This window comes from Dermochelys coriacea, chromosome 4 (genome assembly GCF_009764565.3).
Source record: "Dermochelys coriacea isolate rDerCor1 chromosome 4, rDerCor1.pri.v4, whole genome shotgun sequence".
NCBI lineage: Eukaryota > Metazoa > Chordata > Testudines > Dermochelyidae > Dermochelys > Dermochelys coriacea.
Genome location: NC_050071.1, coordinates 126,614,042 through 126,639,580, shown reverse-complemented (window position 1 = coordinate 126,639,580; position 25,539 = coordinate 126,614,042). Strand labels below are relative to the sequence as shown.

At 43.6% G+C, this 25,539-nt stretch overlaps 1 protein-coding gene across 1 annotated transcript in view; it reads right to left on the bottom strand.

Moving 5' to 3' along the window:
• Positions 1-25,539, bottom strand: part of POLN (DNA polymerase nu) — a 212,055-nt gene that overhangs the window by 160,697 nt on the left and 25,819 nt on the right. The window contains exons 5-7 of the mRNA XM_043513854.1: positions 21,722-21,918; positions 12,273-12,379; positions 2,388-2,545 (exon numbers count right to left, since the gene is read on the bottom strand). Of these exons, the coding sequence (XP_043369789.1) occupies positions 2,388-2,545; positions 12,273-12,379; positions 21,722-21,918 (462 nt within the window). The remainder of the gene's footprint in view (positions 1-2,387; positions 2,546-12,272; positions 12,380-21,721; positions 21,919-25,539) is intronic.

Here is a 25,539-nt window from a genome sequence, read left to right as displayed (position 1 = left end):
AACACATCCTGTGAAGCCTTGTCTCTCCAAACTGGGTCTCAAATTTTTGCCCAGACTACACTGTTGTGGCCTAAAATATGACCCTAAACCCTTGGCTACATAACATTGTTCATGAAAAAGTTTTGCCAGCAGAATGATGATTTCTGTGGAACATTTCTATTGCAGCAGGGCTAACAATTAAGAATTCTATTTTTTTAAAAAGCTTCATTAAATAGACAAAACATTTCTATTCTTCTTCTTTCATATGACTAGTGTAGAACAGCAACTACAATTTCACCTGAAGTTGATAGAGCCAAAAGACTACATCTGTAATAGCAGAATTTATTGCAGTAATGCCTCCTTCATATTTATAAATTGGGTAGTAGGTAGTGATATGTTTGACGGTCTGTCGTGGGGAACCACACTCGCTCATCGGGGAGCCCTTGATTTTCCATTTGTGCATTAGATATCTGCATCTACCATGGTTGGTTCAAATTCAGTTCAGAGTAGACCAAGATGAGTGTGGAAGGTCAAACCCAGGAACCTTCTGTGTGGGATCTGGCACATGGTGCTTATTTTTTAAGTCTTGTTTAGCCCAATCTACTTTCCAAGCCTCCTCCTGATCATAGCTGATTGCATGAGGCTAAACAAATGTTCCCAGAAAGCCTTGCGGGACTTAACACATTGCGGGGGGTGGGAGAGCGTCAAGGTCTCGGTGAATAAGACGACATTTGTTTCCCAGATTCACTGAGCTTTGCGGAATGTTGTGGCAGTTCAGCATATCTGCAGGGGAGCAATGTTAGACAGAACAGGTAGCCATGGTATTGGAGTCGACTTAAGGGTTCCCGTGATGCACTGCATCACTGTATTTAGCTGCATATCCACAAGTCATGTGTGGCTGCATCTGCTCCATACTGGTGCACAATATACAAGTGCTACTGCAGATATTCACAACACTGATGCTGATGCACTCCAGGTTGTACCTGCTAGTTTCAGGATTATGTTGGCTCTCATTTTTATCTTTACAGCTACCTTGGATTGTCATGGCAAGATCATCTGCATATCCAAATTTTCGTGATTTAGTTGGAGGTATGTCATTTATGTATATATAAAAAAAGGGTTGGTGCAAGTACAGAGCCTTATGGTAGTCCTTTGTCTATGTTACGGGGTGAGCTGGTCTTATTACCTAGGTACACCCACAGGCGTCTGTTACTCAGCATGGTCCACAGCAGGTGAAGTGTTTGGTAGCAAGGTATAATTTTAGCAAGTTTCAGCATCAGGCCCTTAAGCCATACAGTATCATACGCAGATGACAGGACAACAAATACTGCACCAGTCTTTAGGGGGTTTTTTGATAGCCAGCCTCAATATGAGTTGTGAGTGCCAGAACTTGGTCACAACAACTAAGTTTTTGCCAGAAGCCTGCCTGTTTGACAGAGATAATTGGCTCAGCAAAAGGGCGTATTCTTTTGAGGATGATATGTTCAAGAAGTTTATAGGTCGTATATAGTAGAGAAATTGGCCTATAGCTTCCCACTTCATCGGGGGCTTTCCAAGCTTTGGAATGGCAATTACCATTGCCTCATGCCATATATTTCTTCCAGAGTGGAAGATGGCAGCCTTCTCACTCTGTTAAATGAGAATTCACAACAAATGCCATCAACTCGGCAACCAAACATTGCTCAGCAATCTCCCAGTCATCAGAGCAGCAACTAAACAAAATTTCTATCATACTGACTGTGACAAATTCACAGATTTTCTGTGTGCATGTTGTGTAGTTGTACATAAAGTTCCCCATGATTCCATGGCTTTGTAATTTGACATTTTCCCAAGATGCCATGAAATTCAGCATTTCTGGCATGGAATTCACCATTTTGCTGCAGCCAAGTGCTCAACATTTTGTATTTTGTCACCCTACCAGCACTCTGCCTGCAAATGCATCTCTCTTTTCAATTTACCTAACAAAGAAGAATTAATTAGATTATGATGCATGCACCCTGCACTATTCCATGCAACGAGGCAGCAAGGCATTGGAGATGCTGGGAGTGAGAGTTGGAGTCCAGCTTGCAGCCAGGGAGTGGGAGGAAGAGAACAAAGGAGATTTCATGTTTATAACATTAATTAACATTGCCATGGAATTTAGGATTTGTGCTGCAGGATTTAGGAGCTACTCATAGGGAATTTGGTTCCATTGGTTCCATTGGCCCACAGACTACAACAAGCCCTGATTATTCTGTACCAATTATCTGGCATATATTGCTAACCAAGATAACCCTTTGCTCTCAGAAGAAAATCCTGCATGTATTTTTCTGGTATATTTTTCTCTCTTGTACCTTACAAAGTATCTAAATATCTTTACTATTTCACTGTTTGGTTTATCTGACTATGAGTCTCTAAAAACTACTTACCAATGTATTTCTCAAGGAATCTGCATTCATATTCACTGTTCTCTCTGAGACAGGCTTTTCAAAATGCTTATGTATCAAATATTCAAAAGAGGGGACAGTGTCACTGGGGTTTATCAGCCATGCAGCAATCCTTGGATCTAACACAACACAATCAGCCACTACAAAAATAAAAAACTATTTTAATCATTCATTTCTGATTTAATAAAAAACGGTTACTGACCTTTAGTGACCGTTGTTCTTCGAGATGTGTTGCTCACATCCATTCCACATTAGATGTGTGCGCACAGCATGCACCATTGCCAGAGATTTTTCCCTCAGTGGTATCTGTCGGGCCAACTAGTGCCCTTTGCTGCCGCGCTTATGCGCAGGTACAAGATACCCCGCCAGCCACGCAACCTCTCAGTTCTTTCTTGCCGGTTTACTCCAACAGAGGGGTGGGAGGGAGAGTCACAGAATGGACATGAGCAACACATCTCAAAGAACAACAGTTACAAAAGGTTAGTAACCTTTTCTTCTTCTTCGAGTGCTTGCTCATGTCCATTCCACGTTAGGTGACTCACAAGTAGTACCCCAGAGACAGGCTCAGAGTTCATGGACATGTTGACTGCAACATCACTCTCTTTAATCTGGCATCGTCTCTGGCCTGTTGAGTGATGGCATAGTGAGATATGAAGGTACGTACCGATGACCAGGTTGTGGCCTTGCTCATGTCCTGGACTGGGACCTGTGCGAGGAATGCTGCTGACAAAGTCCGAGCTTTTGTGGAGTGAGCGGTTAAGATGCCTGAAGGCAGGACATTTGCCTGCTTGTAGCAAGCCTGAATACAGGCAGTTATCCAGGACGAGATCCTCTGGGCTGACACAGGTAGCCCTCTCCTCCTTTCTTCTATCGCTACGAAGAGTTGGCCTGGTTGCTATGGAATTGTGACACCACCTTTTGCAGGAAGGCCGGTTGGGGGTACAGTTGGACCTTGTCCTTGAAGAACACTGAGTAAGGTAGTTCCAACATAAGGGCCTTGATTTCAGACCACAGGCGCCAGCTTCTAATTTACCCCAGGGTGTTCAACCCCAACTCAGCTCCAGACCCCGCCCCTGCTCCATCCCTGTCCAGCCTCTTCCCACCCACTCCCCTGAGTGCGCCCCATCCCCACTCCTCCCCCTCCCTTCCAGCGCCTCCTGCATGCCGCTGAACAGTTGTTTCACAGTGTTCAGGAGACATTGGGAGGAAGGGGAAGGAGTTGATCGGTGAGGGTTGCCAATGGGCAGGAGTGAGGAGGCGGGAGGATAGCTTGGCTGCCAGTGGGTGCTAAGCACCTGCTAATTTTTCTTCGTGGGTGCTGGCTCATGTCCACACAGGGTCAAGGACAGAGCCCCTCCCAGCTTGTTGATATAGAACATGGCTGTAGTATTGTTTGTCAGGACTTGTACCACCTCGCCTGAGATCTGGGGAAGGAACATTTGGAATACTAAGTGAATCGCCCTGAACTCCCTGACATTTATGTGCAGGGAGAGTTCTTGGGTCCAAAGGCCGAGTTCTGAAGTTATTGAGGTGGGCTCCGCACTCTAGGTCTGATGCATTTGAGACCAAAGACACTGATGGTTGTGGAGGAACAAAGGGCACCCCCATCATTTCTAATCTTGACTCTTTCCACCAGTCCAGGGAGGCAAGGACCAGGGGAGGAATTGTTAGCACTGAGTCCAAGTGTTGTCTACTCAGGGGGAACATTGAAGCTAGTCACATCTGAAGGGGTCTGAGGCACAATCTTGCATGCTGAATCATGTAAGTATTTGCAGCCATGTGCCCCAGTAGCTTGAGGCAAATCCAAGCTGTCATAATTGGGTGGAGCATGACATTGGATATCAGGTCCAATATGGTCTGGAATCGGGTCTCCGGCAGGAAGGCCATGGCTTAGGTCGAGTCAAGCACTGCCTTAATAAATCCTAATAAATTCTCTGAACTGGGACAAGAGTTGGCTTTTGTTTAATCAGCAGACCCTGTGCTCTGCAGGTGGCTTGGACAGTGCTGATGCTGTTCTGTACTTGAGCCTCCGACTGAACCTTGATCAGCCAGTCATTGAGTTATGGGTAGACCTGGATGCCGTGCCGTCTGAGCAAGGCCACTACTACTGCCATATACTTCATGAAAACACAAGGGGATGCAGAGAGGCTGAATGGTAGGGCAGTGAATTGGTAGTGGTGTTGATTCACAATAAATCTAAGAAATCTTCTGTGGCCATGGAAGATAGAAATGTGAAAATATGTGTCCTTTAAGTCGAGGGTGCCGTACCAGTCCTCTGGATCCAGAGTGGGAATGATAGAGGCCAGGGAGACCATGCAGAAGCCCAGTTTCTTGAGATATCTGTTGAGGCAATGCAGGTCCAGGATGGGCTGGAGGCCCTTCCTGGCCTTTGGGATAAGGAAATATTGGGAGTAAAACCCCTTCCCTCTCAAGTCTTGCAGAACCTCCTCCATGGCCCCATTCGTAAGGGGGATTGCACCCCTTAGTATTGGGGACGAAGTATTGCTCATGAGAAGGGTCCCTGAAGAGGGACAGGGATGGTGGGTAGTAGGGAGGGTAGACAAAAACTTAAGGGTATAGCTGACTGTCACTGTACTTAGTACCCAATGGTCCAAGGTTGTGTAGGACCACACTAGGCTGAAATGGGACAGACAGTCCAAAAATAAAAGGGAAGTTGGATCTGAAGCAGTGACGGCACACCTTCAAAAGGTCCGCTTGGGCCCTTCAGAGTACCTCCGAGACCCTGGCTGGGAGATTGAGGTGGACAGGAGTGGTTGGCACAGTTGATAACATCTGATGCTGAGAATGAGGAGGCTGCTGGGCCTGAATAACTTTCTGTAAGCCGTCGGAGCATAAAGGCCTAAAGACTGGAGGATGGCCCTTGAGTCCTTCAGGCTGTGAAGTCTTGTGTCCATCTGCTCCAGGAATAAAGAGGAACATTCAACGAAGTGGCCCTGGATGGTTGGACTTTGTGAGGAAGTCTCAAGGACAGGAGTCAAGAACATCACTTCTGGAGTCCATTATCCTGGCTTCCAAGTCGGCTGCATCCAGAGCTGCCTGGAGAGAGGTCCCAGCCCATTCTTACCCTCCAAGAGGGCAATGAATTTCTGCCTTTAATTTTGAGGCAGGGAGTCCTTAAATTTACCCAAGGAGTCCCACAGATTATAGTTGCATCTCCTCAGCAAAGCTTGCTGGTTAGAGATACGTAGTTGGAGGCTACCCATCGAATAAACCTTTCTTCCAAAAAGACCCAGTTTCTTGGCATCTTTTTGTTTGGGGGTAGTGCTCAGCTGGCCCTGCCTGTCTCTCTCATTGGCTGCTGACACAATCGGGGGGTATAAGTGTAAGCAAGGTCTGAATGAACTCTCCAAACAGCTAGTTGGAAAGGGGGAGAGACTTCAGGAGCAAACTGTATTTACATGATCACACCTATTCTGCCTAGATATCCAGCAGATAGAGTTGTGTTGCTCAAAGTGATCAACTTTGGCTGGTGTTGGGTTACAAATCACTTTAGTACTGAATGCAGGGGCAGTGAAATGTTGTTCTCAATGTTGTTCTCTTTACTGTATGAGTAAAGGGGATGAGTAAACGTATCTTGTAGGTTATTTACTGACACTACCGTTGGAGCGCCGTCTGCAGCCGAGGATAGTTGAGAAGGAACTGAGAGGGTCGGGCCGCACGAGTGCTAGATGAAGCGCCAATGACACCACGAGACAGCTACTGCACATGCGCATCCCAACCAGGCACTGCTACCAAAAATCTCTGATCAGCAGTGCTGGGATGCACCAACACCTGAAGTGGAGCACCCACAGGGATAGCACTTGAAGAACTGTGCTTAACCTGTCCTAAATGAGGATGTCACCTTCAGCTGAAAGGACTTCACTAAGCCAAGGGCTCAGATGTCAGACCCCTGTGAAAGTGGAGACAGGTGTCCCAGCCAGGAGGTGTGGACTACTCTCCCCAGTCTGGTTTAACCTGTTCCTCCTCATAGTTCAAAGATAGAGCTAAATAGGCTCCATTAGGAGCCTTTTGTTATGTTAATTGCTCACTAAGAGCCGAAAGTCACTAAGGGTTGGGAGGACTCTCAAGAGACTGACTTACAGAGGTCACAGCAGAGAGGCAGGTATCAGAAGGTGACTGGTGAGAGGAACAGCAGCTGGCGAGGAGGCCAGTGGAGAGGAGTGGCAAGGCCGGCAAGGCGGCAGCCAGACCAAGTGCTCAGATGACGGAGCAAGGTGCCTTCTTCCCCAGATGGGAAGTGAACTCACACAGATGCCCTGGGTCCTAGGTCCTCACTGACCAACAACCACTGTGAGTGGGGTATGATGAGGAAGCAGAGAGGGGCTCAGTAAAGGAACTTTTGGTTGTAGAAGTCAGGGTCTGGTGCTGGGCAGGAAGAAGCAGAAGCCTGTCTCTTGGAAATCTGAGTAGGAGAGGCAATGGAAGGGAAGACCGGTATGAGGGGAAAGCCCCAGGGGTTCAGTAAGGCCACTGTATCAGTCAGCGACCAGCTAGCCAGGTGCCATCTGGGGGACCAATACCAAAGTCCAGTGGCATGTTGACTGGGTACTGGCGGTGACCCTGAGGTTGCACACAGGGTTCCCTTTCAGACTTGGAAGAGAAGTCCTCTCTCAGAGACCTCGGCACAGTGGTACCTGCCTCTGCCTCCATGTGGTGCTGGGGGTCCAGGGACCTGTGGCAGACTAGAGATGGTTGGGACATCGGGGTCAGGGACAGCTTGCCTCTAGAGAGTGCTGGAGGGCCCAGTACTGGGAAGGAGCTCGATGCTCCTTGCTCCTCCCAGTAATCAATCAGAGTTGGGCAGGGAGACCGGGAGAGATAGTAAATCCCTGTTGATGGGACAGTCAGATTGCTGGTGCCACAATGGCTTCCGGGTGTGAGCGGAGGATACCACACTGGACTCAATGCTCTGGGTGTAGTTGATGGTGCCATCATGGAGCCAGGAGTGGAAGCGTGGCACAGGTCTCACCATAATTCCTTTCCCCCTCCCCCCACTTGTCCTTCTTTTGCAACAGTGAGCGCCCTCTGTGGGGCGCTATTTTTTGTGCTTTTTCCTTAGCACCAGAGATGTCAAATTGTACCATGAAGAGCTTGGTTCTGGAGGAGCACTCTGCACTAACAACGAAGTGCTCGGTGCCAAATCAGAGCAGCTCAGCTCTGAGGCAGGTGTGAGGGGAGCTTCCATGATGATAGTCATCAATCTGATGTGTCTGTCTTTTTTAGTATGGGGTCTGAAGCCCCGACAGATCTGGCACTTGTCCTTCACATGAGTTTCCCCCAAGCACTACAACCAGCTGGAGTGCAGATTGCTCACGGGCATAGGTTTGCCACAGGAGGCACAAAGTTTGAAACCCAGGGACAGAGACATGTCCCTTGATGATAGGAACTATTTACAGTAACTATGTACACTAACATTAATCACAATAACTATATACTCTAAACAATGATAAACTAAGAGTTATAATCCAAAAACCACTGGGGAGAAGCCTTGCCAAAGCAAGAAGGGTCATTCAAGCAACTGTCATGGGCGGTAAGAAGGAACTGAGAATGTTTGTGGCCGGTGGTGCCCCTTTTACCAGTGCATAAGCACGCAGCAACAGAGGGTGCTAGAGCCAGCCCAATGGATACCACTGAGGGAAAAATCGCCAGCAACAGTGCACACACCTAACACGGAATGGACATAAGAAAGCACTCGAAGAATATTTCAAATTTATTTACATTATAGCAAAAGACTACAAAAAAGGTTTTGTAAAGTAGCACTTTCCCATCTTTTTTGTAGACACATTCCTATGACAATAAAACTAAGATCTAAATTACAGTCAATACTCTATGACTCATACTTTTGCTGAGTGCCTGGGAAGAGATGTTTTTAAAAGGTAGAGAATTTAAATTAGAGGAATAAACTGGGTGATACCAGTAGTTCAAAGTTGAGTTTCTACAGTGAAGGGACAATTATTTACTTGTAATACTACTTGTCTGACTGTATTGTTTTACCGGATTCTTACTCTTCTAGTTCCACTCCCTAGTGCAAAAAAGGTCGGAACCCCCTAAATCTCAAAGAGTTGGGGTTTTTGAAGCCCAGGTAGTTTAGCTCTATTCTGAGACCAATTACCAATGCCTCAGTACTCCCTGGATCATTCTACTGTAGTTTCTTCAAGAGAAGGAAGTGGAGTTATCCCTAAATTCTAAGTGTAACTAACAGTCAACGAATATTTATAAGGTAGGAGGAGTCCATCAGAAAAAAAGAATCAGCTTTTGAAAAATATTGCCTCCTCCTGAATAGTGAGGGGATACAGGTGGATGAGTAAGAATCTGGTCAGAAGATATTTTCCAAGAAGCACAATTACAGGTTATCCTTTCGCTAAAGAAGCCATATTAACTGGATTCCTACGCTTAGAGACTAAAACATATGAGGAGAGTTTTCCATGAATCCATAGATTTTCCAATCATAGAAGAACAAAGGAAAAGGGAACAAAGAACCTAGGGAAAGAAGTCACTCACCTTGTGCAGTAATGATGGTTCTTTGAGATGTGTGACCCTATGGGTGCTCCACTGTAGATGTGTCTGCATCCTTGTGCTGCTGATCGGAAAGCTTTGGTATCACTGTCCATTCCGCCTGCGCTGTTCCTCGCCTACCATGAGGTTAGCCAGCATGCACAGGCAAACCCTCCTCGATTCCTTCTCTACCACAGAGTTAATGACAAGAACTCTGAGTAGATAGGAAGAGGGTGGGTCGTGGAGCACCCCTAGAGAGACACATTTCGATGAACCATTGTTACTGCACAAAGGTGAGTAGTGTCCCTATGGGTTCTTTGAGTAGTGTCCCTATGGGTTCTCCACTGTAGGTGACTCCCAAGAAGTGCCCACCACTAGTGACTGGGGCTTCAGAGTCGAGACTGTTATAGATGCTGACTCCATGGCGCTAAATCTGGCATCTGCAGCCGAGTCCCCCAAGATGGCATAATGTTCTGCAAAGGTACGTGCAAGATGCTCAGGTAGCTGCTCTGCAGATTTCTGATATCCTTGGAGAAGGTGATGGAAGAGGAAACCAATCTCATAGAATGCATGCATATTGAAGACAGGAGTGTTACATTACGCATCTGGTAACAGAGCTTAATACAGTTTGAGACCCATTTGAAGAGTCTTTGAGCTGAAATCACTGTATCTTTTAACCTATCTGCAATGGAGAGGAAGAGTCTCAGAGACTTTCTGAAAGCTCTTGTCTGTCCAAACAGAAGGCCAAGGCTCTCCTTACATCTAGCGTATGGAGGATGCCTTCCCTATTGTCCTGATGAGGTCTGGGATAAAAGGTTGGAAGCCAAATAAGCTGATTTATATGAAATGTAGACGTCACCTTGGGAATGAACTTCGGATGTGGTCTAAGAGTGACTTTGTCAGAGAAGAACACAGTGAATGGGGGATGCGCCAGTAGAGCTGCTATCTCCCCTATCCTTCTTGCTGAGTAATGGTGATCAGGAACGCTGTCTTCATTGAAAGGTGAGTTAATGAACAAGTGGCCATGGGTTCAAATGGAAGTCTAGTCAGTCCTTTTAACACTAGGTTGAGACCCATTGAGGACTGGGAGGTCTGCTATGCCTTTGAGAAACCTCTTTGTAATTGGATAGAAAAAGATTGAGTACCCTTCTACCTGCTAGTGGAAGGTTTCAATTGCTGCTAGGTGAACCTTTAGCAAGCTAATAGAGAGAGACCCGATTTCTTGAGAGTCAACAGGTAGTACAGGACTACTGGTAGGGTGGCTGCATTTGGGGTGACGTCTTTAGGCCGACACCAGATTTGAAATCTTTTCCTTTTGTTTGTAGGTCCAATGAGTACCTCCTTTCCTAATGTGTAATAATTACCTGTACCTCCTCAGAGCAAGATATCTCTATGTGCTCTAACCATGAAGGAGGCAGGCTTTGAGTCAAAGAATCCACAGGTTGGGATGGATAGCAGGTAAGGAATGACTGGAAGAGTCATAGGTGCACAGTGTCAACTGTGTCAGGTAAGGGTACCATTTCTGTCTGGGTCAAGTGGGAGAAATCAATATGATGTTTGTTTTTTCTCTTTTCACTTTCAACAGGACTTTCAGTATTAGAAAGAATGGGAGAAAGGTGTAAAGAAGACCCTTGTCTCAGAAAAGGAGGAGAGCATCTCTCATGGAGCGTCGTCCGATCCCCACTCTAGAGCAGTACTGTGGACATTTCTTGTTCTTGTAAGTAGCTAACAGGTCTACTGTTGGCGTACCCCATTGTTGGACTATGTCATGGAGGAACACTGAATCTATTTCCCACTTGTGGTCATGTGGGAATTTGTGGCTGAGACTGTCCACCTTTATGCTGTGCACGCCTATGTTTTTCATGCCCCCATAGTACTGGTGCTTCTTTGCTTGTGCCCATTGGGTCTTTAAGAAGCCCGACTTGCTTTGTCAACTCTGTACCACCATGCCCATGGTACCAGATTTAGATGGCTTTGGTGCCGTTGGTACCAATGATACTGATCGAGCCTGAGACTGTTTTGGGCTTGATTGGGGCTCACTATGCGGCCTCGCAAACCTTTTCTTAGAGGCCTTATGTGAGTGGTTCGCAGGTGTCTCACCTGGTCTCGCAGGTGTCTCTCACCTCCCTTCAAAGGAGAGGGTTGCAGTGACGGCTCCTGCCAGGACTCCAGAGTTTGAAGGCCTGACTCCATGAGTAGAAGTTTGAGTCTCAGTTCTCTTTCCTGGATATGAGCTTCAGTCACTGACACAAGAAACACTTCTGTGGAATGTGTTTCTCTCCCAGGCAGTGAACACACTGCGAGTGTCCGTCAGTCACTGGGATAGATTCCTTGCAACTGAGGCACTTTTTGAAGCCCGGGGAGCCGGGCATACCCTTGTCCAGGGTGTTGGCAGAAGACTGTTTGTTTGTTTTTTAAGGTAAGGCCAAAATAAAATGCAAACAAAGTTGGGAAAGAAAAAGGGCTTCAAGGGAAGATAAAAATTAGCAATTCTAAAAGAGTTAATCTGTGAACGAACAGCTCCAGCTCCATCTCTAACCAGGGATGGTTGAAAAGGCACTGAGGAGGACTCGCCCAGGCACGTTGGCTAGTTTTGTGGCAGGTGAGGAGCAGCGCATGCGCAAATGGAATGGATACTATTACCAAAATTCTCCGATCAGCAGTGCAGGAATGCAGACACACCTACAGTGGAGCACCTATCAGGACTCTACTCGAAGAACCCTGGAGACTTCCAAAATGATAAGAACTGCCATACTGGGTCAGACCAATGGTCCATATAGCCCAGTATCCTGTCTCTAACAATGGCAGATACCAGAACTTCAAAAGGAATATACAGAACAGGACAATTTTGGAGAGATCCACCCCTATCTTCCCCTCCCAGCCTCTGGCAGTCAGAGATTTACAGTTGTGTAGTGCATTAGCAGTAGTCCCTCCCACTCTGGGTCAGTGGGAGGCCGCTCACTGTCAGGGAATTAGCAGAGCACTGCACAGCCTATGACTCTGGCCTGCAGTCCAGGCAGAGCATCAAATGAGTCTCTTGGCCCCAGATCCTCAAGCAGAGCGAAGCACCAACCAGTCTCTGACTCCTGCCTGCAGTCAGGACAGAGCAGCAAACAGTTACAGTTCTGGCCCATGATCTGGGCAGAGCAACGCAAAAGTCTCTGAGCCCCGGTCCAGAAAGAGTAGGTACGGGTCAGTTCTGATATGATTCTGTCTTTAAAATTACATGTAAAACTATTAATGTCACTGTATAATTGTTTTAATAAAGTATATTTATTATCAATTATACACTGATTTCAATGGCAGTTTTGCCAATGCAAAGATGGCATAATTAGGCACAAAACATCTTACCTTGTTTCCAGTTAATATCATCACCATAAACATGAAGCAGTGTTCTCAAAAAATCCTTTGCATTGAAGCAAACAACAGTACAGTGTAGTATTTGAAATAGTATTTCCCTGTATAAGATATAAAAATAAATTCACTGAGCATTTCATTTTTTCATATTACTGAATGCAAAATTTACATTATGTATATTTCTGTTGAATATGAATTAATATCACTTATTTAGTTAAAACAAATAAGGATTCTTACTTCTTACAAATAGGCTATTGGGGATTAGAAATAAATGTGGTTTCCCTCTCCCTCCCCATTGCTTCTGCTGAGCAATGAATAGGAAAACAGGATTGTATTTTCATTTTACTAAATTAACTTTTTTCCCCTAAATTATGTTTTTTAAATAACAACCACTTAGTTGATATGCTTTCATAAGAGAAGGTTACTCACCTTGTGCAGTAACTGAGGTTCTTTGAGATGTGTGTCCCTGTGGGTGCTGCACTCTAGGTGATGGTTTCAGAGTAGCAGTCGTGTTAGTCTGTATTCGCAAAAAGAAAAGGAGTACTTGTGGCACCTTAGAGATTAACAAATTTATTTGAGCATAAGCTTTCGTGAGCTACAGCTCACTTCATCGGATGCATTTGGTGGAAAAAACAGAAGGGAGATTGATATACACACACAGAGAACATGAAACAATGGGTTTATCATACACACTGTAAGGAGAGTGATCACTTAAGATAAGCCATCACCAGCAGCGGGGGGGGGGGGGAGGAGGGGAAATCTTTCATGGTGACAAGCAAGGTAGGCTATTTCCAGCAGTTAACAAGAATATCTCAGGAACAGTGGGGGGTGGGGGGAGAAATAACATGGGGAAATAGTTTTACTTTGTGTAATGACTCATCCATTCCCAGTCTCTATTCAAGCCTACGTTAATTGTATCCAGTTTGCAAATTAATTCCAATTCAGCATGCATCCGATGAAGTGAGCTGTAGCTCACGAAAGCTTATGCTCAGATAAATTTGTTAGTCTCTAAGGTGCCACAAGTACTCCTTTTCTAGGTGATGGTGCGTCCCAGCGCCGTTGATTAGACATCTTCAGTAGCAGTGCCTAGCCAGGCTACGCATGCGCAGCTGCTATCTCGTGGCATCGGTGGTGTCTGTTCAGTGCGCGCACAGCATGACCTCCTCAGTTCCTTCTCTACCGTAGAGTCCTCTTTTTTTGAGCTCCAAAGTAGAGGGGAGGAGGGTGGGTAGTGGAGCATAGACATGGACACACATCTCGAAGAACATCAATTACTGCACAAGGTGAGTAACCTTCTCTTCTTCTTCAAGTGCTGTCTCTGTGGGTGCTCCACTCAAGGTGAATGTAGAGCAGTACCCACTATGGTTGGGGGGACTTTGGAGTTATGTGGATGGTAGCAGCAGAAAGGACAGTAAGACCTACTGTGGCATCCGCCCTGGGGTCGTGTGTATTGGCATAGTGCTTGGCAAAGGTATGGCCTGAGGCCCATGTGGCGGCTTTGCAAATATCCAGAATGTGTACATTGTGCAGGAATGCCACAGGTTGTTGACATGGCTCGAGCATACCTGTGCATTTTTCTGTTATTAAGAGAATCTGAGTCCAAATTTAAAAAAAATAGCACCTGGTGTTAGATTTTAAGGCCTGTTTCTTAACCATTCCTAGACTAATTAACAGATTCACTTATAAATTCTCAGAAAATTCTATACTCAAAGAGGTGTAATTTTAGGAAGGATATGATGTATTCTTCCTATATAACAAAGGGGTTAAAAATCCCTACTTTAAGTGCAAAACTCAACTCAATATTCTTATCAAGCCACAGCTGGCATCTCCATAACAAACTTAACCATGCTAATGGTGCTAAAATAAATTAAATCAGCAGTTTATGCAGGCAGATTAGTGAAACTATGATTTAAACAGTTACTGAATGCTACAAACAAATTGTCAATATTTTAACACTGTACACAGTGATATTTAAATATAACCTGCTTGTTACTCTAAGATCTCTTGGGAAAGCATAAGCACATCACACTACTTTTCGTCCTTCTCAAACTGTTTACAGTTTCTTTGCCTGTGCTGTATTTAAGAATTTATGACGCACAGTTATAAAAAGAAGGAAGATTTATGTAGACTTTGCTATGAATCAAAACTAGGATGTCACTAAAAGGAGTTCTCATGGGCAAAAAAGATTGTGTTTAATAGTAAACAAAGCTTTAAATAACAGTGGACTAATAGATATAGATTTTGTCTAAATGCTAATGATTCCACATTAAAATGATATGCTGGTTTTATAGAGATGAACTATTGCACAAATTTATAATCTGAACAAAAAACTGATGCTGGGATTTCATATTACTAAAACTTCACTTTTGAAAGCGCATTAAAGGAAGGGATTATTCTATTTTTCTGAATTGCACAGCACAGTGCCCAGTGTAAGTATTAAACAATAAAAATGTACATTAAAATTACTAGCAGAATACGAATAGTAACAACTAGCATTTTTATATTTACAATTTTATAGATGGAGAGAGAGAGAGAGAGAGAGAGAGATAAAAAAATAATGTGACTTGTCCTTTGATATAGTTAACTCAAGAACTGTGATAGAACCGAAGTCCCTGTCCCCCATCTTATACTTTGCCAAAATTAATGATACTTTATAATCTGATTTTGTTATTGTTTTGTTTTTTACTTTTTGCTCATTTACAAAATTCAGTAATTCACAATAGACCTCCCAGTCATTAGGGTAAATTAGCTAAATTCTAATAAATTTTAAAAAATTGACTAACATTACATTCTGGTCCCTTTAGAATTCTAAGTCTCCCAAAGTCTGACATATAATAATATATTAAATTTTTAAAATAAATTAACAATGGAATTTGATTAAATTTAAAAAATTGGATAGTTAAAAAAAATAAATGCAATCTTTAAAATTAAGTGGCAATGGCGAAGAGAGATTTATACTTTCAACAACACTATCTTATAATTTAGACTGAACTTTTGATCTATAATGTTACAAAAATTGCTACCAACTGCTAAGGAATATCCTCAGGAATCTTAAATGCTATTTTTAAAAAAATCTACTCTATTCAAAATTTTAAAAAATTATGAATACAATTCAAAAAGCTGTGCTGTAATCCTGTTCATATGGTCTCTTTAAGAACGCCCATCAAAAATCTCCCAGAAATGAAGTACAACATCCATAGGCAAGAAAGAAAAATAAAATTGAAAAGGAAAGTTATTTACCTTTAGTAACTAGAGCTATTCAAGATGTGGTGTTTACATGTGTTCCACTTCTAGTTGTATGCATATGCCCCATGCACTGGAGATTGGAAGGCTTTAGCCAGCAGTATCTGTTGGTCACACCTGCTCCCCGATGACCTTGAGGCCCTCTCCCTATGTGATATAAACCATCCTCAGTCCCAGCACCACTATCAACTCCAGGCTATTGGTCTGCACAGTAGTGGGGAAAAGGAGAGTGGGTTATGCAACACATGTAAACAATTCGTCTCTAAGAACTCCAGTTACTAAAAGTAACTTTACTTCCCATTTTGAATGCTTGTTTACATGTGTTCCCAAGCAATAAGTAATAGATGGAGCAGAGTACTGCAAGTCTAATTAAATAGAGAATGCAACACAGCCTTCCCAAACTGAGATTCCTGAACTAAAGTGTAATGGCTTTGGCTATTGAAAGTATGTATACTACTATAAGTAGTAGCCCTACATATATCAGCTACAGTTATTCCTCTAAGAGGCTCTAGTACAGCTGTTCTCAAACTATGGGGCGCATCTTCCAAGGGAGGCATGGGAATGTGTCAAGGGAGGCACAAGTTTTGTGCTGCCACCCCCCCCCTTTTTTTTTTTTTTTGGAAGAGCTCCAGTTGTCAGCCCCTGGTGGCTGAAGCTCTTGCAGAAGAGCTGGGCACACCTGGGAGGTGGGATGGAGGGGATAAAGGGGACAGTCAGACCTCCCACTACCTGGGGCTTACTGCCAGACCCCCTCCTGCCTGGGCTCTCCTTCTCCACCCCTGGCTAATCCTTCATCGGGAGGCAGCCTGGGCTCAGGCTCTACTTCCCTAGCCTACGAGACTCTCTGAATGGTTTTGTTCTAGACAAAATGATAGGGTTGCCAGGCATCCGGTTTTTGACTGGAACACCCAGTTGAAAACAGACCCTGACAGCTCCAGTCAGCACAGCTGACCGGGCCGCTAAAAGTCTGGTTGGCCTAATGTGGGCAGGCAGGCTCTGTGCCCAGCAGCTCTCCATGGCTCCCAGGAAATGGCAGCATGTCCTTCCGGCTCCTAGGCAGAGGGGCAGTCAGAGGGGCTCTACGTGGAGGCACCACCCAGAGCATCAGCTCCACAGCTCCCATTGGCCAGGAATGCCGTGGCTGCAGCCAATGGGAGCTGTGGAGCCGGAGCTTGGGACAGCGCCTCCGGGTGGCGTTCAGTGCATGTGGGCGGGAGCAGCATGCAGAGCCCACCTGGCCGCCACTCCACCTAGAAGCCGGAGGCGCATGCCACCACTTCCTGGGAGCCATGCGGTCTTCCTCAGTTCCCAAGAAATGCCGGGGCCACCTGAGGTCAGAGCCACCTGGAGCCCGCACCCTGCATCCCCTCCTGCATCCCAACCCTCTGCCCCAGCTCTGAGCTCCCTCCTGTACTCTGAACCTCTTGGCCCCAGCCTGGAGCCCCCTTCTTTAACCCCAAACCCTTCATCACCGGCCCCACCTCAGAGCCCACACCTCAGCTGGAGTTCTCACCCCCTACCGCACCCCATTCCCTGCCCCAGCCCAGTGAAAATGAACAAATGAGCGAGAGTGGGGGAAAGTAAGCGATGGAGGGAGGAGGGATGGAGTGAGCGGGCGGCAGGGCCTTGGAGAAGGGGTGCGGCAGGGGGCGGGGCCAGGGTATTCAGTTTTCTGCAATTAGAAAGTTGGCAACCCTACAAGACAGAGCTTGGAAAACCTCCGAGTATGTAACGCAGCCTCACACTTAGCTGAATGAGGCTTTGGGAAAAAACAGGTAAATGAATGGACTGATTTAAATAAGTGTCAGAGATTACCTTGGGAAGAAATTTAGGTTGTGATCAGAGTGTAACTTTAACCCTGTGAAAAATTATATATGGTGGGTTTCACCATAGAGCTTGCAATTCCCAGACTCTGCATGCTGATGTATAGGGCCCTACCAAATTCACAGTTCATTTTGGTCGATTTCAAGGCCCGAGAATTTTAAAATTGGTCAATATCACGATTTCAGACGGAGGTGAGACTGATCTCCCTGTGCTCCCTCACTTCTGCGCTACCACTGGAGGTAGGTCTCATCTCCCCACCCAGCCCAGTTAAGCAGCTAGGAGCACCTGGCTGGGGTGCTCCCAACAGCACATCGGAGATTGGACCCACCACCTCCAGAAGCCTCTTCTGGCTGCAGAAAGCTTCGGGGGTGCTGCCCAGCCCCAGAGCTTCCTGCAGCAGCGGGAGGTACCCAGAGGTGGGTCTGATCTCCCCCCGAGAGTGGCTGTGCAGGGGAAGCACAAGTCCTGTGTCTTGCCAGCCAAGCTGGGACTAGCAATTAGGAGCTGGGGTGCTCCCACGAACATGGGAGAGATCACATTTCTTGGGGAAAGGCTTATTTCACAGTCTATGACATGTTTTTCATGGGCATAAAACTGGTAGGGCCCTACCAATATAACTGCAACAAAAAATGCCATCTTCATAGACAAAAGGAGTAAAGAGCACAAGGCTAATAGCTCAAATGGAGGTCCCTCCAAGTAGATAAGTACCATATTAAGATTCCAAGATAAAAGTAAGTAAAGTTATTGAAGGAAAAACTCTCAGAAGACCTTTCACAAACTTTTTAACTGAAGGATGAGATGGTCGTGAATTGATGGATGATGTGCAGAGATAGCAGCCAAACAAACACATAATGAGCTTAGCCACAAACCAAAGGTTTTTAAGAATAATAGATATTCGATATGAGGGACTGATGGCTCTCATGGGCGTGAGTTTACTGAATGGATGAAAAATATTTCCATTTTGCAGTCCTCGGAGACTCCTTTCTGCTCTGAATCAGTATGCTGTATATATCAACAGAACTGTTAGCTAGAGAGTTTCCAGGCTGTAAGGTTTAGGAACAACAAATCTGGATGAAATGTTGTCCCATTGTTCTGAGTAATTAAGTCTGGTAGATACTGGAGGTGTCAGAGAGATTTCTGATTTCCTTGAACCAGTATTGCCTGGGCCAGTCTAGGGCTATTAGGATGACTGAGGCCTTGTCCGGTTTGATCTTCCTTAACACACATAGGGTCAGAGGAACTGGGGGAATAAACATACAACATGGTCTGAACCCAGGGGATTAGGAAGGCATCTTCTTGAGAACTCAGACTTTGTCCTCCCTTGAAACAAAATACTTTGTATTTCTTGTTCTGGTCAACTGCAAACAGACACTACTGATTGAAAATGGACTTGATGACCAAATCTTTTAAGGACCATTTATGATTCGGAGAAATAGGTCTGCTTAGATTGTCTGCCAGCATGTCGTATAGTCCTGGAAGGTGATATAGAGTTAGTATTATGTTGTGCAGGATACATCAATTCCATAGATCAACTGCTTCCCTGCACAACATTGTTGATTTGATTCCCACGTTTGTTTACATAAAACGTTGTGGTGGTATGGTTGACTCTCATCTGTACACTCTGATATTTGATATGAGGTAGAAAGGCCATGCAGGCAAGCCATATTGCTCTGAGCTCTAGGACACTGATATGAACCCAAGCATCTCTTTGAGACCACTGACCCTGTACTGTATACACCAGCAACGACACATCCGTCACTGCTGACTTAGTGGGAAATTCTGAGGAGAACAGAAATCCCTTGCAGACCTAATATGGATCTTTCCACCAGTTGAAGGAGTTCAAAACTTCTTGAGGTATGTGTATCCTCATATCTATATTGTGGCCATCAGGGTGATAAGCCATCCATTACCACCCCTTACGACAACAGAGACATAGTCTGGTGTATCAACAGCTGAACATGAGCTCCCAGAATGACACTGCCCAAATAGGATAATGCTATCGTTGGATGCATAAATACAGGAATCTAGAATAGGAGCAGAGTTGCTATTTTAACCTCTGTATTTGGCTCTGCAAGAATACTGTGTCCAGTTCTAGTGTCCACAATTCAAGAAGGATGTTAATAAACTGGACAAGTCTAGAGAAGAGCCACAAGCATGATGATTGGAAGAATTGGAAGACATACCCTACAGTGACAGATTCAAGGTGCTCAATCTATTTAGCTGAGCAAAAGATAAGGTTAAGAGGCGACTTGATTACAGTTTATAAGTACCTACACAGGGAACAAATATTTGATAATGAGCTCTTCAATCTAGCAGAGAAAGGTACAACACAATACAATGACTGGAAGTTGAACATAGGCAAAAATTCAGACTGGAAATAAAGTGTAATTTTTTTTAAACAGTGAATAATTAATCACTGGAACAATTTACCAAGGGTTGTGGTGGATTCTCCATCACTGAAAATTTTAAATCAAGATTAGATGTTTTTCTAAAAGATATGCACTAGCAGGCCTGTACTATATAGATAGACTAGACTGTCACAATGGTCCCTTCTAGTCTTGGAATCTATGAATCTGTGAAAGAAAAAAAAAATATCTATAATTGGGGTCACCAGAGAACCTGAAGCCATGTGACCTTAAAACCAGAGACATGTCCTTGAAGATTTGTTTTGCAGTTCATTTATCAACTCTGACCTATTGTTGAATCTGCTCTGCAGTAGGTACGCTCGAGCCATCATGGAATCAATTAGAGTCCCAATAAACCATCTTTTGTGTTGGATTTAAATGAGACTTCTATGTTCACTCTCAGTCCCAGTCTGGACAACAGATGTATGATGTACTGAAAACTGCTTATCACCTGCTCTGGAGATGATCCTCTCACCAACCAATTGTCCAATAACATGGACACCAGAGAAGCCTTCGAGGCTGCCTCCTGTTGGAAAGAGAAGGGAGGGGCTGCTTTCAGAGCTTTCTTCTTCCTGAAGACATAAAGAAGTGAACCAATCCTCTTTTTTTAAAGGGAGTCTTGAGAGATCTTCCTCTGTGCTCCTGAAAGGTGTGATGCCTATCCCTGCTCACAGCCACAGAGATGGGGCAGGCAGAGACCCAGAAATAAAGGCAGTTACTGGGACACTTTTCCCTGAGGACAATCCCAGACTAGAGGGATCCTGTCTCCCATCTGGTTCAGAGACCAGCCTTATAGCTTTCTCTAAAAGGAACATCATCCTGATGTCCCTAGATTTAGTTGTCCTCTTGTAAGGATTTTACAATTCTTAAACTTTTCTTTTACATATCCTTCACTTTAAAGCCTGGGTTTTCTGTCCCAACATCATGCCAGACCCACCCATCCCCACCTTCTGTACAGGGTAAAAAATGAACCTAGAGAAAGCTGAAACCTACTAAAACATTACACTCATCACTACACTAAATATCTAGTCTAAATAATTAACTATTTACAAAGTCAGAATAAAATATGCAACTGGAAAAAGAGTGGACATTGTTGGCTGGCTCAGTCTCACATCCAGAAGCAGCTGAAAGGAACTGAGGGCCAGTTGGACACTTTGCCCGCCCCGCTTTATACCTTTGAGATCACCAGTGGAGCAGATGCAACCAAACAACATTGCTGGCTAAAGCATTCTGACCTCTAGCACATGGGTAGGGTGACCATATGTCCCGTTTTGGCCAGGAGACTCCCTTTTTTAAGCCCTGTCCCAGCCGTCCTGACTTTTTTGGCAAAAGTTCAGCGTGCACCACTAGAGAGGGAGAGAGGAATGTGTGTGTGTGCGCGCGCGAGCGGGGAAGGGGGGTTGAACAGGGCTCTGGCGAGCAGCAATGCCAGCCGGGGGAGAGGGGGCAGGCAGGGTTTGGACAAACAGTGATGCCAGCCGCATGGGGGGAGGCAGGGTTCAGGCGAGCAGCGACGCCAGCCTTGTGAGAGGCAGCAGGGATCGGGCGAAGAATGACACCAGCCCCACATGGGGAGCAGGCTGGGCTCAGATGAGAGCCCTGTGCATGGCGGTGGCAGGTCTGGGGCTAGCAACTCAGGTCAGCCCTGTGCTTGTGGGGAGGGGAGGCAGGACATAGGCCAGCCCCATGTGCAGGGGGGGGAAGAGGGCAGGGAACGGACAGCCCCAGGTGCAGGAGGGGAGGGGGCATGGCTTGGGTGAGCGGGCCCCACGCAATGTCCCGTTTTCCCTTTGGGAAATATGGTCATCCTACACATGGGGCATATGCATGCCACCAGAAATGGAACACGTGCAAATAAGCACTCAAAAGAAGAATTACTTAGACATTTGTTGTAGTATTAGACAACAGTGACAATCAACATCACTACTATTTACACACATACAGAACAAAGATTACAGTCTGTTCCCTCACCTGATGTACTTCTTATGAGTCTGTTCCTGTTGCTCCCAAACAGAAGAGTGCTCTATTTTTAAATAAATAAACTTATCATTTCTGGTACAGGCATCCCAAACAATTGGATTAACAACCGAAGAGCCACTGGAAGGACAAAGTTGGTCTGTCTGTCTCTTTATTAACATAACAATTCCTCTTACTGATGAGACTAAGCCCTATAAGTACAATTGATTAAGATGAGTAATATTTTTCTACTGAGCACCTTATGCAATTCTATATAGAAATTTCCACATTCCCCTAGATGCAGTGTGTTACATACATTACATTTATTTAAAAAACAAACATAATTTTAGGGCTGTCAATTAATGGCAATTAACTCAAGCAATTAATGCAAAACAAATTAACTACATTAAAAATTAGTTCCGATTAATCATAGTTTTAATCGTACTGTAAAACAATAATAGAATAACAATTTATATTTATTATAAATACTTTTGGATGTTTTTCTACATTTTCAAATATATTGATTTCAATACAAAGTGCACAGGGCTTTATATTATTTTTTATTAGAAATATTTGCACTGTAAAAAAGATAAAAGAAATAGTATTTTTCAATTCACCTAATACAATTATTGAAGTGCAATCTTTTTATTGTGAAAGTGCAACTTACAAGTGTAGTTTTTTTTTTACATAACAAAAACAAAACAATGTAAAACTTTAGAGCCTACAAGTCCACTCAGTCCTACTTCTTGTTCAGCCAATCGCTAAGACAAACAAGTTTCTTTACATTTACAGGAAATAATGCTGCCCACTTCTTATTTACATTGTCACCTGAAAGTGAGAACAGGCTTTCACATGGCACTGTTGTAGCTGGCGTTATAAGAAAACCAACCTTCTGTTGGTGGCATCTGACTCAGATGACGAAAATGAACATGCATTGGTCCAGTCTGCTTTGGACTGTTATCGAGCAGAAACAGTCATCAGCATGGATGCATATCTTCAGGAATGGTGGTTGAAGCATGAAGGGACATAAGAATCTTTAGCACATCTGGCACATAAATATCTTGTGAAACTGGTTACAACAGTGCCATGCGAAGGTCTGTTCTCACTTGAAAACAAGAAGCAGGCACAATTATCTCTGGCAAATGTAACCAAACTTGTTTGTCTGAGCGATTGGCTGAAGTAGGACTGAGTGGACTTGTAGGCTCTAAAGTTTTACATTGTTTTATTTTTGAATGCAGTTATTTTTCTGTACATAATTCAACATTTGTAAATTCAACTTTCATGATAAAGAGATTGCACTACAGTACTTGTATTTGGTGAATTGAAATATACTTTTTTGTTTTTTTACAGTGCAAATATTTGTATTCAAAAATAGAAAGTGAGCACTGTACACTTCGTATTCTGTAATGCATCCGATGAAGTGAGCTGTAGCTCACGAAAGCTTATGCTCTAATAAATTTGTTAGTCTCTAAGGTGCCACAAGTACTCCTTTTCTTTTTGCGAATACAGGCTAACACGGCTGCTACTCTGAAACCTGTGTTGTAACTGAAATCAATACATTTGAAAATGTGGAAAACATCCAAAAATATTTAAATAAATGGTATTCTATTATTGTTTAACAGTGCGATTAATCACACGATTAATCGCAATTCATTTTTTAATAGCTTGACAGTCTTACATATTTTTATTACATATTTCTATTATGGTAGCACCTATAAGCCCCAGTCATGGACCAGACCTCATTGTCATAGGCGCTGTACAAACAAAAATAAAAAAGATGGTCCTGACCCAAGAGTTTACAATTTAAGTCATTAACCCTGGATACTCATCTCATTTAAAAACAAACACCGTATAAAATACCATATAATATTAAAGACTAGTCATAACATCTTGACATATAAATACATACACATCCAACTACTAATATGAGGATAGTAGAATAAATTAACCCTTCCAACTCTCGGCACACACTTTCTCAAAAACCTGGAGGAAAAAGATGGTCTTTGCCTTATTGTCCAGAAGTTTCTGGTGGACCAAGGTAGAGCAGTGAATTTCAAAGGTAGGGAAATCTCAATAAATACCTGCCAGTGACTCTCTGAGTTTGTGTTGAGGGAGCTTCTGCTCAAGCACCTTACCTGTTCACAACTGCAGTATGGCCTAACATTACTATAATGTATTAACATCTTTTAAATAAGCAAAAAAAAACAAAAAAACAAAAACCTGCATCGAAATGCACCCTTCTCAAATTTTAGTGAGTTCAAGGATGCTGTTTTTTAAAGTATATACAGAAATGGGAGAGGGGGACTAACTTTTTAAGATCAATACAAGCTTTATAAATGTGCCACAAAACCATGTACTACAATAAGTATCTACAATACTTGTGGTCTTCATAATAGAGTGAATGCCGATATTTACATTTTTCCAAATATAAGTATTTTCAGTTTCTGTTGTGCAGAAAAGCTTTTGCATTGGTTATTTTTGATTTCAGTTAAGAAGTGCAGAGATAATATTTTCTTCATTGGGACTATTTCATTCAAAGTTGAGAAACAGAGCGGGAGATGAAAAAGCAGAAAAGATTATTTATAGATTGGAAAACAAAAACCAGCTGAGAGACAATGAGATCTACTAATTCTAAAAAACTTGAAGGGCCTGGGGCTAGGTTTTCAAAGGTATTTAGGTACCAGAAGATGCAGCTAGACAGCTAAAAATACAGATTTCAATGGGAGTTAGGCACCTAACCTGCTTAGGGACTTTTGAAAATCCTACTAAGTACCTAAATACCTCTGAAAATCCGGCCCATGGAAACCAGAAATAATCTGTGAATTCATTAACTACAGTTAATACTTTGCTTAATAAATCAGTTTTAAATGCAAAATATGTTTTGATATATTTACTTTTTTTTCCTTATGTATCCAACACATTTAAGTTAGCCACATTTAATTTAAAAAAAATTAAGTGCTAGTTTTGTGTATTTTTAATTGAATTCCAATTTCAATTCAAATGCAGCTTGATACAACTCATGAATACAAAATTAAGCATCTAGTACAATAAGAAATGGATCAGTGACAATTTCTAAATCAAGATTGGCTGTTTTTCCAAAAGCTATACTCTAGGAATTATTTTGAGTAAATTCTATAGGCTGTGCTATACAGGACATCAGATTAGATCAGGAGTTCTCAAACTGTGGGTCAGGACCCCAAAGGGAATCAGGACCCCATTTTAATGGGGTCGCCAGGGCCAGCATTAGACTTGTTTGGACCCAGGGCTGAAGCCCTCTCTCCCACTCCCCAGGGCAGCAGGGCTTTGGCTCCATGCCTCCCCCTCCCCACGGATCATGTAGTAACATTATTGTCAGAAGGGGGGTTGCAGTGCAATGAAGTTTGAGAACGCATGGATTAAATTATCACAATGGTCCATTATGGCTTCAGAATCAATGGTAAATTTTCATATTCTAACACAATTAAAATGTAAAAATTTAGAATTTGAACACATTTATATTGAGCTATATAAATGCTTAAATAAAATATTTACAGATATAGTGTTTCCTCCTGGTTAGCAAAGAGAACCACCAAATTTAGTAAAGATTTATATATAATATTTAGCATATATGTATATTATAGTATATGTAGTTGCGAATTAACATATTTTAATGGTTATACCCAGAGGTGCAGCAAATCCTGAGGGACCTTTCCTTTGAGGGCATAGGGATTTTTTCAGAGCAGACAGACTCCAAGCTGCACAGCTTGAAAGACTCCACGGCGACCATGAAGTTGTTGGGAATGCATACGCCAGCAACCCAATGCAAGCACTTTAAGCCTCAACCACAACAACAA